Source organism: Ixodes scapularis, unplaced genomic scaffold, assembly GCF_016920785.2.
Source record: "Ixodes scapularis isolate PalLabHiFi unplaced genomic scaffold, ASM1692078v2 PGA_scaffold8__174_contigs__length_109621045, whole genome shotgun sequence".
NCBI lineage: Eukaryota > Metazoa > Arthropoda > Arachnida > Ixodida > Ixodidae > Ixodes > Ixodes scapularis.
In genome coordinates, this window is record NW_024609883.1 from 50982072 (window position 1) to 50994202 (window position 12131).

General features: G+C 47.0%; 1 protein-coding gene across 1 annotated transcript in view; it reads right to left on the reverse strand.

Moving 5' to 3' along the window:
* Positions 1–1221: 1221 nt before the first annotated feature.
* Positions 1222–12131, reverse strand: part of LOC120841486 (ficolin-3) — a 31745-nt gene continuing 20835 nt past the window's right edge. Inside the window, exon 5 of the mRNA XM_040212390.1 lies at positions 1222–1529. Coding sequence (XP_040068324.1) covers positions 1222–1529 — 308 coding nt within the window. The remainder of the gene's footprint in view (positions 1530–12131) is intronic.

A 12131-nucleotide genomic window follows, 5' to 3' on the forward strand; every position in this document is an offset into this window, starting at 1 on the left:
ACCCGTAAGTTGAAACCCAGGGACAGCTGAGGCGTGACGTCGCAGATGCTAAGTTGTCCTTTCGGAGCAGATGGACTAAATGGGAGGTAAAGGAGCAAGCACGCACCATAGACTCTTCATAAGTGTTTCATATTAAACCGAGAAACACACCGGAAGAAAATTTCAGAGCGTTTAGGAACCAGTGAGGGTGTATTAATTAGAGAGCAATTCATTTGTCTGTTTAAAAAGGGAGCGCATCTTCGTGTGTAACTTCGGTGCAAATAGTCACATGTGCTGAACAAAAACCGCGGAATAAACAGGGACAAGAAAGTAGACGAGACGAAGTGCACTCTAACTGAAGGTTCATTGAAACAAATATACAGTCATCCTATATATTTGTATAGAAAATAAAACTCTGTATCTGTCACGTGCTTTGACCGGGTACTAACTCCTTTGCTTTCCCCTTGCTTTCTGACACAGATTGCACCGTAGAAATCCAAGGCTGTTTTATATGCGTATCTCCCGAGAATTGTTGTTTGTGCTGATTCTGGCACTGGCCAGATTTTCCGGTGGGGACTGGGGTGGGACCATGCATGTTACCTGGCTACCGTGAATGATCATGCATGCTATCTTGCCTGCTTGTTATCTTGTAGGCAACGGCCCGTGCAATGTTTGCGGAGTGCCAAAAATGGCCCGCGTCGATATGGAGCGCGGATTACTGCGCGAAGCCGCGAAGTTTTTCATTAACGGCTATAGCTTTAATACCGCACTTAAACACAGGTTGTCGGTCGTACTGCATCCTCCTCACGTTCCCTGTACAACAAAGACAACAGACATTTTTTTTTTTTTAAGTCAAATATTCTGCTATTTAACTACGTTCAAGGCCGCAAATTATAAAGAGCGCAGCGTGGACCAAAGCGACGTATACAACAAAGACAACTCCAAGTGTCGCTATATGAACACATGTTATACGAAACTTTAAAATTTGGCTCGAATCTCATATGGCATTGAACGAGCCCCCCTTAATGGTGCATAGTCAGTGCATTTTGGGTTGAGCCTTAGAGAGAGCCGGGATTGAGGTGAGAAGTATGTTGTGTTTCAAAAGTTGCATTTAACATGACCCATTTGTTTTTATTTTGTATAAAACTAAGAAAGCGAGAAACACAACAGGTGTTGTGAATGGACACTTCAACTCGATTTAGTTATTTTTTGTACTGATCAAGACATGAGGTATCAAATAATTTATTTTGCCATTTTGCCCGTACAGAATTCATAATCGGCATCCCTGACCTTCATCTCCACACTTTCGTAGAGAATTTGTGAGGAACTCCGATCGTATCTCACGTACCACGTAATAGCATGGCCCATGTTATCTTGCGGAACACTACCATTGAATTTACGCCCATTAAGATTCGAAGAGATGCAACCAAAAGGTGAAAACCACCAGCCACCACTAAGTCGTGATTTTGAGCAAAGGTCTCTCGAACTGCTTTCTTTCATGACGTTAAACGGGTATCCACTGTGGAGCGTCAGCCCGTCGTAACCAGTACCTGCGCAAACACAATGTGGAGGAATCAGTGACGTTTAACACTTTGACACTACTATTGGAGGTGTCCAAAAATAAATTTTACACGTTTAACAAAAAAAAGATCTAGAAAGCTCCATTACTGCGTTTTACGCAGGTGAGTTACACGGCCAGGGAGACATAAAGCATGGGAATAATCGTTGCGATAAGTTTGGTAATCAACTAAAATTTATTGATTATTTTTTAACTACTAAATAAGAAGATTTTGTTTAAATCAGACATTTTCTGAGTGTCATAATTAACTACCAAATCAGTCGATTGTAGAAACACTTTATGCTCGCGTGGGAAGTTCGGGGATCCGCCAAAGTGACCGTTCGTGCGGCAGGCGCAAGGCAGGGCGGTGAGAATAAGTCTATGAAAAGATTTACGTTCGCGGTTTCTACGTTGTTATAAAAAAGTAAATCAACAGTTATTACATTATTTTCTGACTTATCGTGCCAATTAGTCACATGCACTGCTGGTATATATCGTTACTCTAAGGCAGAGTGAATAAACATTGCATCGATAGTTGGAGCAGTTTAGCGTCATAGAGGTACGGGATTCGACAGTGTATTCACGTGCGCAAAAATTTTCAACTCGTCGTTTCCAATCAGAAAAGCTGTGTATGGTGAAGATCATCGAAAATAGTTTGCATACAAAACGGTAAACGGGAGCCTTGAACTTCGAATACATTAACTGGCGCCGCTCCTACGCTTCTTCATTTCCAGTGTTTCGTGCAAAAAAACTGTTTGATTGATTGATTGATTGATTGACTGACTGATTAATTGACTGATTGATTGATGTATTTTATCTTAACACATGTCAACGCGATAAGGACAAAAGGTGGTTGAAATCACCTGATCTACCAATACAACACACAGGCAGCACGCTTGCGTAAGCCGCCTCGGTGGCTCCCAGGGGAGTTCGCTTCCGGCTTTCGACGAGAGCGGACGGACGATGATTCGCTCCGATAACGGCGCGTTATCGGCCCACGCGGGCCGAGGAAGCATCGACGCTGCAGCCAGCAGTAGCGATGAGTATCGTGTGGTGTTGCCCCGTTTCCCAGATGGAAAAATGTGTCTGAATTCCGTGTTTTTGCACGCGGACCTGATGGGAAGACCGTACCGTGCTGTGGATTTTCGAGACGGACTGAAGGACATCGTGGACATGACGGACGTGGTTTCAATTGGACAATTCCAAATGAGCCACATATGGATGATCACTCTCGCAAGCATGGCTGCCACAGAAAAGATGAAAAGGATTGGACAACTCACGGTCAAGGGGCGGAAGTGTCTGGTGCTGGATCCCAACGCAAAGGACATTAGGGTAAGGCTACTTTGGCTCCCAACGTATCTGGAAGACAGACGTGTGGTGGAAGCTCTCGAGCCTTACGGTAAAGTTCGTAACATCGTTAGGGAGAAATGGCGAGTCCCGGGAATGGAACACTTGGAAACCATGAACAGAGAAGTCAGCATGACGCTGCACGACGCCGTCAGCTCTTCCGACCTGCCCCATATGATCAAGGTATATGGGGTGCAATCCCTTGTCATTGTGCCTGGAAGACCACCGCTTTGCCTACGGTGCAAAAAAAGTGGGCCATATCCGGAAACAGTGCCGCGCACCAAAATGTACCAAGTGCAACAAATTTGGTCACGAAGACAACGAGTGCTACGCGACCTACGCCACGGTGCTGAGGCGCGGTGACGAGGATGCCGAATCGAATCTCGACCAGTTCATGGACGTGTCCGAAGTAGTGGGAGCCAACGGCGAAGTGGGGGCGTCCACGGGCGGCCCTGCAAACAGTCTTCCCTCCGTACCAGGCGAGACCGGCGCCATCAACGACCACCAGCCACAAGACCCAGGAGCCATACCTGTGTCCTCGCAGACTGGGGATGATTCTTCCATGGAGCAAGGCAGTAACTGCGGCAGTGCTGCTACACCTTCGGAGCTGGACGACCGAGACCAAGGTGAAACCAAGCAAGCAGGTCCCTTTCTCGAGGGTCAAGGGAACGGAGTGGACACAAACTCTGCTCTGGGAACTGGTGTCAGTGACGTCAAGCGAAAGAAATTGGAACCGGGGGCCACATACGCAAGTAAGCGCTTAAACGTGTCGAAGCCGCTTGCGCGGCAAGCCCAGGAAAACCCACCCCCTTAAGCAGCGATGGGCGGTTTCCGCTTCGCCAGCTTAAATGTACGCGGTTTTCATTCGAGGAAAAAGCAGAATCAGCTACACCGTCTACTCGAAGAAAAGGAGATTGACTTTTTAGCAGTACAAGAGACAAAGCTAGAGAATGAGGAAGAGGTTGACCGCGCTTTACCACTTTTTTTGAGAAAATACGAGGTATGTGTCAGCCATGCTGCCGGTCTTTCGGGAGGGTGTTTCTTGTTTATAAAAAAGTCAGTTCAGTTAAGCGAACTAGCTCTGACGGTTGACTTGCAGGGCCGCTTTGTTATGTGTGATTTCCGGGTGCAGGAATGCAAGTGGCGGGTGATTTGTGTGTATGCACCAAACGATGTGAATTCTCGAGTTCAGTTTTTCAATCACTTGCGCTCATACCTGGTGTGTGATAGACTAGTTGTACTCCTTGGAGACTTAAATTGTGTTTGCGACTTAAATGACCGAACGCCGACCAGGCCCCATCTTGATAGAAGTGAACAACTATTGCTCGAAGTAGTCGAAGAGGGAGGCTTGTTAGACGTAGCCAACTTTCAAACAGGAACCAAACTCATACAGTTCACGCACTTTCAACGGGCGTCGCATGCCCGACTAGACAGGTTGTATTGTTCTATTGAACTAATACAACTTTTAAATGCTTATACTGTGGAACCTGTGTTATTCACAGATCACTGCATGGTTGCGATAACGATTGGACAAAAACGGAGGAAGCATAAGCGCATCAATTGGAAACTTTGGAAGTTAAATTCTCAGCTACTTAAAGATGAGTTTTTCGTGTCCGAAACGCGAAAATTACTTAGACAAGCAGGTCAAAACGGGGAAAACATTTTTGCGAGGTGGGAAACCTTTAAGCAAGACGCAAAACAATTGGCAATCGAAAGAGCAAGCACGCTTAATTATTACAAACATGAAAAAGAAAAGCAACTCCAGCGTGACTTGCATCTTTTATACGAGCTGGAATGCAAAAATCCTGGCTACGGAACAAAAGACATAGAGTACATAAAAGCTCAGCTTGACAGTCTTTATCAGGAACGGTACGCGGGCGCGGTCGTGCGGTCGAGGGCAGAAAAGTTTCTCTTGGGAGAGCAACCTACAAAGAAGGCGTTGGAAGACGAAAAGAGACACGCACTGAGTAAGGAAATACTAGAGATAGAGCACAGAAACAGAATCGTCACTGATAAGGAGGAGATCGAACGCGTCTTTCTTGATCACTATCGAGCACTGCTGAGCTGTCCCGCATTCGCAGACGATACCAAGGGTCTTGCAAAATTGATAACGTTACTACCGCGACTGAGTGAAGACTGTGCTGAAACCCTTGAAGAACCGATTAGTGTGCAAGAAATTGTAAATGCTGTGGACGCTCTCCCACAAGGAAAAACACCGGGACCCGACGGGATAATCGCTGAGTTTTATAAAGTGCACAAGAACGAGATTTGTCTCGTGCTGCATGAAGTTTTTCAAGAGGCCTACAAGGCAAACGCGCTCCCGCCTTCGTTTCTACGGGCACACACGGTGTTTATTCCAAAAGAAATGGACAACAACCAACGACGCTGCGTGAAAGGGTACCGCCCGATAACATTGTGTAATGTGGACTACAAGATATTCGCAAAAGTACTGGCAAACAGAATGCAATCTATTATTTGTGAAGTAGTCGGGGAACATCAAACATGTGGGATAAGGGGTAGAGCAATCCAGAGCAATATTCACGTGGCCCGAAGTGTGTTAGATTGTGTGTCTGGAAGAGGCGACCAAGTTGCAATGTTGCAAATTGATTTAGAGAAAGCGTTTGACCGCGTTCAGCATGATGTCCTTTTCAAAATACTGGCGCATGTAGGCGTTGGGAAGATAATATTACAAGGCGTTAAGATGTCGTACACCAACTGCTATACGAGTTTGGTGCTTAACAATAACGTGACGGAAAGTATACCAGTCCATTCTTCTGTGAGGCAAGGGTGCCCGCTGTCCCCCTTACTTTTTTCTTTGTACCTCGAACCACTGTGTCAGAGCATAATCCAAAGTTCAAATGTCCGAGGATATATCCTGCACAGCGTTGAAACCAAAGTCTTGGCTTATGCGGATGACGTTGCGTTTTTCTGCACCGATAAAACGAGTGTAAGCCACGCCTTGCGGTTGACGCACACTTTCTGCAAAGCCACGGGTGCCTCGGTGAACCTGCAAAAGTGCAGGGGCTTCTGGCACGGGACGTGGGCGAGCACGCCCGAAGTTTTCGAGGACATCCATTGGAGCTGCACTCCATGCAACTACCTCGGTGTGCCACTGGAGAGCCACAGAAACAGCACGACCTATTGGTCAACTGTAGCAGCAGATATCGACAAGCGCTCCAAGCGCTGGATCCACCGAGATCTGTCGATTTTTACGAGAGCAACTATATGCAACGTTTTTTTGATTGCCAAGCTTTGGTATGTGCTACAAGTTCTACACTGTGCAAGGAGCAATATACAAAAGTTTCACCGTGTCTTTGCGGTTTTTATATGGACTTCAACTTGGGAGCCTATGCGACGGGAAAACCTTTTCCGTAGTGTCGCAGACGGGGGTGTGGGCCTGCCCCACTTATTCGTTAGACAGTTGGTATCACGATTTCTTTTTTTAAGAGACCAGGAAGTCCCTTTTATTCGCGAAGTCATCCAAAACCAGCTGGCATCCTTTATCCCCACTTTTGTTGTGTCAACCGTTGAATATCACCCACCAAGACTGGTGGGATACCTGAAAGAGGTTGTTGACGCCTTTAATTTTCTAGCAGTCCGTTTTTCTCGGGAGTACCTCGCAACTGTCTCGAGGAAAAAACTAACACGGGATCTTGTTGATATTCTCTTCCCAACGCCAATATACAGAGTCTTGTACAAAAATCACCCTGGGCAGGATGTGCTGTGTCGTGTAAAAAAGATGGGAATTCCTCCTAGGATCAAAACATTCTTTTTCAAATTACATTGTTCTATTTTACCCACCAAGGTATGGTTGCAGGAGAAGGGTATCTTTGTTCCATGGACTGTAAACTGCTTATTGTGTAAGGAGCCCGAAACTGTTGAGCACATTTTTATCAACTGCTGGGACGCAATTTTTTTTTGGGATGTGTTGCAGCGAACCTTGCGCAAAAGCCTAGATATTACACCGCATTCCATTCGTTTTCTGCCCGTAACGCCAGGGGATACCGTTCCGTATGACCTCATTATGCTCCTTAGTTTATACAGCATGTGGAAATCCCGAATGGACGTGCGAAATGCTGTTCAGACCCCGAAGTCTGTGCATTGTTATTTCATTCAACTGGTAGCACAAGTCACCAGCGTGTACGAAGGTCGCGACACAAAGCCCGATTGGGTACCATTGTTTAACAAATTGTTACAGATGAAAGAACTGTAGTGATAAATGAGGGACCTATTTTTGTAGTGCGATATTTTTGTGTGCTCTGACTCTCCGTTTTTTGTTTCCCATGAAATAAAGAAAAAAAAAAAAAAAAGCCTCGGTGGCTCCCAGGCGAGAGCGCCGGCCTACGGATCCCCATGTGGCGGGTTCGAATCCCGTCTGAGGTGCCCGCAATCTGACGGAGGCTTATTGCGTAGAAGGCGCCGTGTAACCAAGCTTTTGGTTGCACGTCAAAGGATCCCCAGGTGGTCGAAATTAGTCCTCCGTTTTCCGCTGGGGCGTGCCAGATGCCCGTCGTTGGTTTGGTACGTAAAACTCCCAAATTTGACTTTGAGCACGCCTACATATTTGACATACGATGACAACCCAGGAGCGGGGGAAAAACGGGATGGACAAAATAAAGCTCCAATTGAAGCTTCGTGCTGTTCGTCCCCTTTTCCCCGGCTCCTGGGTTGACAAGTCAGCATGGAAACAGCTCGCCTTCACACTTGCTTTAGTTTCGATGACAAGTAGCGTTTTAGACCTTTGTAAAGCCATTCGGAAGTAACGTCGGTAGTAAAGGCAGGAACTTCCGACCACCTAGCTGATCACTTCAAACAATTCCAGAGCCCGCCTGATGCTGCGGGAGGGTCTGTTCCCCATACTCCAACATGCAGGCGGCTGATCCGTGTCTTGGGTATGAGGTCGGGTATCCGAACTCCCACGGAGCGATTGAGGCGGTCATTTTGTGCGCTTAAGCCAGAGGGACACGTTCATTCGTGGATTACATTTTCTTGTTCACCTTCTACGTGGATGACATCACAGCTTATATAAAAAAAAAAAAAAAGCTGGACCGCTTAAAAGTAAGATATACCCCATACTTCAATACGTTGTATGTGAACCCCTTCATTTCAGCAGTGTCAATCAGGGGCCAGGGGGTGGAAAGCCGTGTGTTTGTTCATTCTGCCATTATGACGTACAATGCAGCCATACAATCTTCTGAAGCTTTGCCAAATCGATTTTTACTCGACTGGATCGCTGACATTACTTAGAACGCTGCCTCTTCGGAAATGTTGGCTAGCTTAGGTGTCTTGCCGGGATCTTTGTTAGGGCCCCTCCTATTTCCTCTTTTTTATTAATAATATTGTAATTAACATAGCGATTAAAATCCTTCATTCTGCGTATGATTGCGTATTGTATAATGACAATGTTTTTCCAAATATAACAACTACATAATAAATCCTTCCTGTGCGTGTTTAGTTAGAGAAAATATTTACAAATGAAAATCAACTTAGAGAAGTCTATGTATGATAGTCAACAAGAAAACACCTTTGGATTTTACAACCTACGTCGATTAGATTGTTCTTGGGGAGGTCAACAAGTTTAAATGTTGCCGCGCGTACGGTCACGGAATTCTAGAAGGTTCTCATTTATTCTTGCTCCGGACATAACTTCTATCATTTATGTCTGCTTTTGTTGTTCTAGAGAGTGCGTGTTCATTCGCGCCCTGAGCTCACGACGCTCGAGCCGCCTTCGCCGAATTTTCGAGATATTAACTCACTCTAGATAAGAGGCCGCCTGCGACCATGTCGAGTCAGTTTCGCCTTAGCGTTCGACTCTGCTGTTACGCCGACTTCGACGCCCGCGACGGTCTGCTGTTATCTTCTGTTTCCTTTTTATTTTGGGGCACAAGTTCACCCCATTGAACGTTTCAGCTCTTCCAGTTATTTTCTTTGCTGCACCTCGTCATTCGTGACAATATTTAGGCATTTCCTTTACTCAAAACCTTAAAGGGGCTATACAACAACGTTTTGGCTGTTGTTTTTTTTTTTTTTTTTTTAATTTGCATTGAACCTGAGCGCACTGAACGTAGTAACTTAGTGAACTTTTTTCTTTTTTCTGGGTATTTTGATTTATTTGAAAAGTTATAGGCATAGTAAAATTATAAAAACAAGCAAAAAATAACTTCCTTCATGGCGTCCTATGTCCTCTCTCCTCCCTTTTCCCGCGCCTGCACACCTCGGTAACTGAGGAATGGGGGGAGGAAAGGGAAGCCTGGGAAAGGACGTGAGGCTGAGTAGAGAGAGCTGCCCGGAAGCAGGACAGCTCTCTCTCCTCGGCTGACCAGGACCAAACACGTCACGATTTCGTCACATGCCGCGCGCTTTCCGCACCACGGGGCGCCCCCGTAGGCGGAGGAGGTTTCCGCGTCGCCCGGTTAAAATACGACGCACTGATATTTAGTTACTTTTCCGTGCCCGCTGGGTTGCCCGAACCACAAGAGACGTGGAAACCGCAGAAAAAGGTAGACGCTTGAGTAGAATTGCAAGGCCCCTTAAAGGAATGGTAAACCGAAATTTGGATTTAAAAAAAAACAAACAAAAAAACAATGCAGGAGATGTAGGCGGGACGCTACGATTTCTACAACACTACTCGTAAGGCGATATTTTGAATGGATGGCCGTATTTTTGGAAGATGTCGAGATTGAACCAGGCCGACGAGGCGCGTAGGATTGCCCTGGCGACCGCTCGTTCTTCCAGGATGGAGACGTCGGTAAGACCACGCTCAGTGGCCGCGTGGACTGTCCTGAGATCAGAGTCTACGACAACCGTAATACCCCCGCGCACACCCTGTGGGCTGGCGTCCGTAAAGAGGGCACGAACAGTATCGCAACCTACCGGATACGCGCGTCGGAGGTAGCGCGAGCGATGGTCGCGCCGTGCCGAGTGGCGGGTAGGATTCATATGACGGGGGGTGAGAGCCACAGTGAGCCTGGCACGCGCAGCGGGGGAGAGACCCTCAGCTGCGAAGGTAGCGGGACAGGGTGGAAAACCAAGGGTGGCAAGGAGTGCCCGCCCTTGAGCCGTGCAGCGCAAGCGCGTCAACTGGGCAGACCGATGAGCTTCCATGAGCTCCTGCAGAGTGTTGGTCATCCCAAGCCTTTAGAGGCAAACGGTAGCTGTGCGAAAAGGGAGGCCGAGAGCAAGTTTCTGTGCCTTCCGCAGCAATACAGACATACGAGTGTGTTCGGTCTGGGTGAGGTTGTGGTAAGGAAGGTGGTAGGTTAAGCGAGTGTGTATCAAGGCCTGGACAAGGCGTAGAGCATCCGCCTCTTTAAGGCCATGTCGACGATTTGAGATGCGGGAAAGCATGGGCATAATTTGGTTGTACTGGGTGGTGAGCTGATGGAGGGTTTGAGTTGCTTTAGCGGTGGATTGTAACAGAAAGCCAAGCACCCGTACACTGTTAGCAAGTCCCGTGTATTTGGCGAATATTTGCGGTGAAAAACACGCTATTTACACAAATTACCATAAATTTACACCATGAGTAACGGATAATTCGTTCAGAAATCATGCGGGGTTGTAAAAAACGTGTTTTGGTTCGGTCATACACGCATAACCGTGTAGCCGACCTCGATAACACGCATCGCCCCCGGCGACGACCGCGGCATTGCCGGCTATCGAAGCACCGGAATGCTCGGGGACACACTTAGAAAGGACCGTCGAGACAAATGCCGCGGAAAGAAACATGTCTCGGAGACAGGTATGCACCAAAAGCAATTGCGCCATGTCGCAGGACGTTGGCGAAACCCGCGCTTACCCTGCTCGCCGCCATCTTCTGGTTGATGGCAATGCGGCTTCCCTCATGTCGCCCATGTTTGTATTTAGTTTAGGGGTCCTGATAACAGATTCTTAGACACCACAAATAAAGTTATGGGTCTAATTATTCGTTCCAAACAGTTACAATGAATATAAAAAGCTTGTCCTCGATGTGAACACGTGACATTGCAGTTGGTTTCGTTTTTGCTTCAACCTTCAACTGCAAGCGATCTGGCCACGGCGCAAGAGCAACGCCGATGTACGCTGGAAGCAAGCGCCGGTTGGCTTTCGTTCTTTTTGTTTGACCGGAGAAAATCTGGCAAGTACGCACAGCGCCGCTACTGTTTTGGTTTGACGGGACGCGAGAAGCTTCGCATAGAGCTTCGGAGTTTGCGAGCACATAGTGAAGACGTGACCGGAGAAGTGCCCCTGTGATGTTCCTGGAAGACGGAAAGTAGCATTCGTAATCGTCGTGTGTGCTTTGAAAGCGAAGGAATCACAGGGTCCACGAGTTCGCAACCACAAGCCAAGGTTCAAGACAGCGCGGCGTTGACTTTGGCGATCTCGTTCTGTTTGGTGCAACCCGCGATGCGAAAAAGAGCTGAAACATTCGTCATGTGTGGTGCGGTGCTTTGTATTCCGGGTCTGTTTGAACCACGCTTTTAACACGGAGCGCAAATTGTTTGTTGCGTGGTGAAGGTTCAACGGGTACAGTCCCGTCGTTGTCAGCTGGTCCGGTCCAGCTGGTCCGGGAGGACGCAGCGAGCGTTTTTAAAAGTAAATCTTCCTTTGTTCCGTTTCAAACTGTGGAAGTATCCCGACACATACCGTGAGTAAGAAGCAGCGGGCGTTTTCAACAAAATTACGTTGTTTTAATTGAATAATGGACTCCGGATTGTTGTCTTAAATCTGCCGTTTTTTATGCTTCGTGTTGAACTGCGTTTGCATAGCGACGCACACCGCTCGAGTAGATGAATCGGTCCTGCAACGAGTTTGTTGCGCCAATCATGCGGCGTGAATAAATTAGGGCAAGGTTTCCTACCTGCCCACAGATGCATGTACTGAGACCATTTTTTATGTTGTGAACGTAGTGCTCTTTTTTTATTTTGGAAGACGCGTTGGTGCATTTATTATGGTACAATCACTTGAGAGTTGAGAAATTGGAGAGCGAGCAAGCTTTCTCAACTTTGTCTCTTTCTCTCTGGCACTGCCCTGTTTCAGTTTCAGTAGGCATATCTACTCGCAGGTACAAACTGCTCTAAAGCAGGTAAAAAAACGGGAAGCTTAGGACGGTGCGGACTCCGTGTTTCACGCTTTTCGCAAGGTGACAGGGTAAATGCTTTTGTGAGATATGCGGAATATGCAAGCGATTTTGTTATGCCCGTCGTTTGCGTCTCTCCAGCAAAATGAATAAGATGATCTACTACAAAGACGCAATCACAAGCCAAGATTT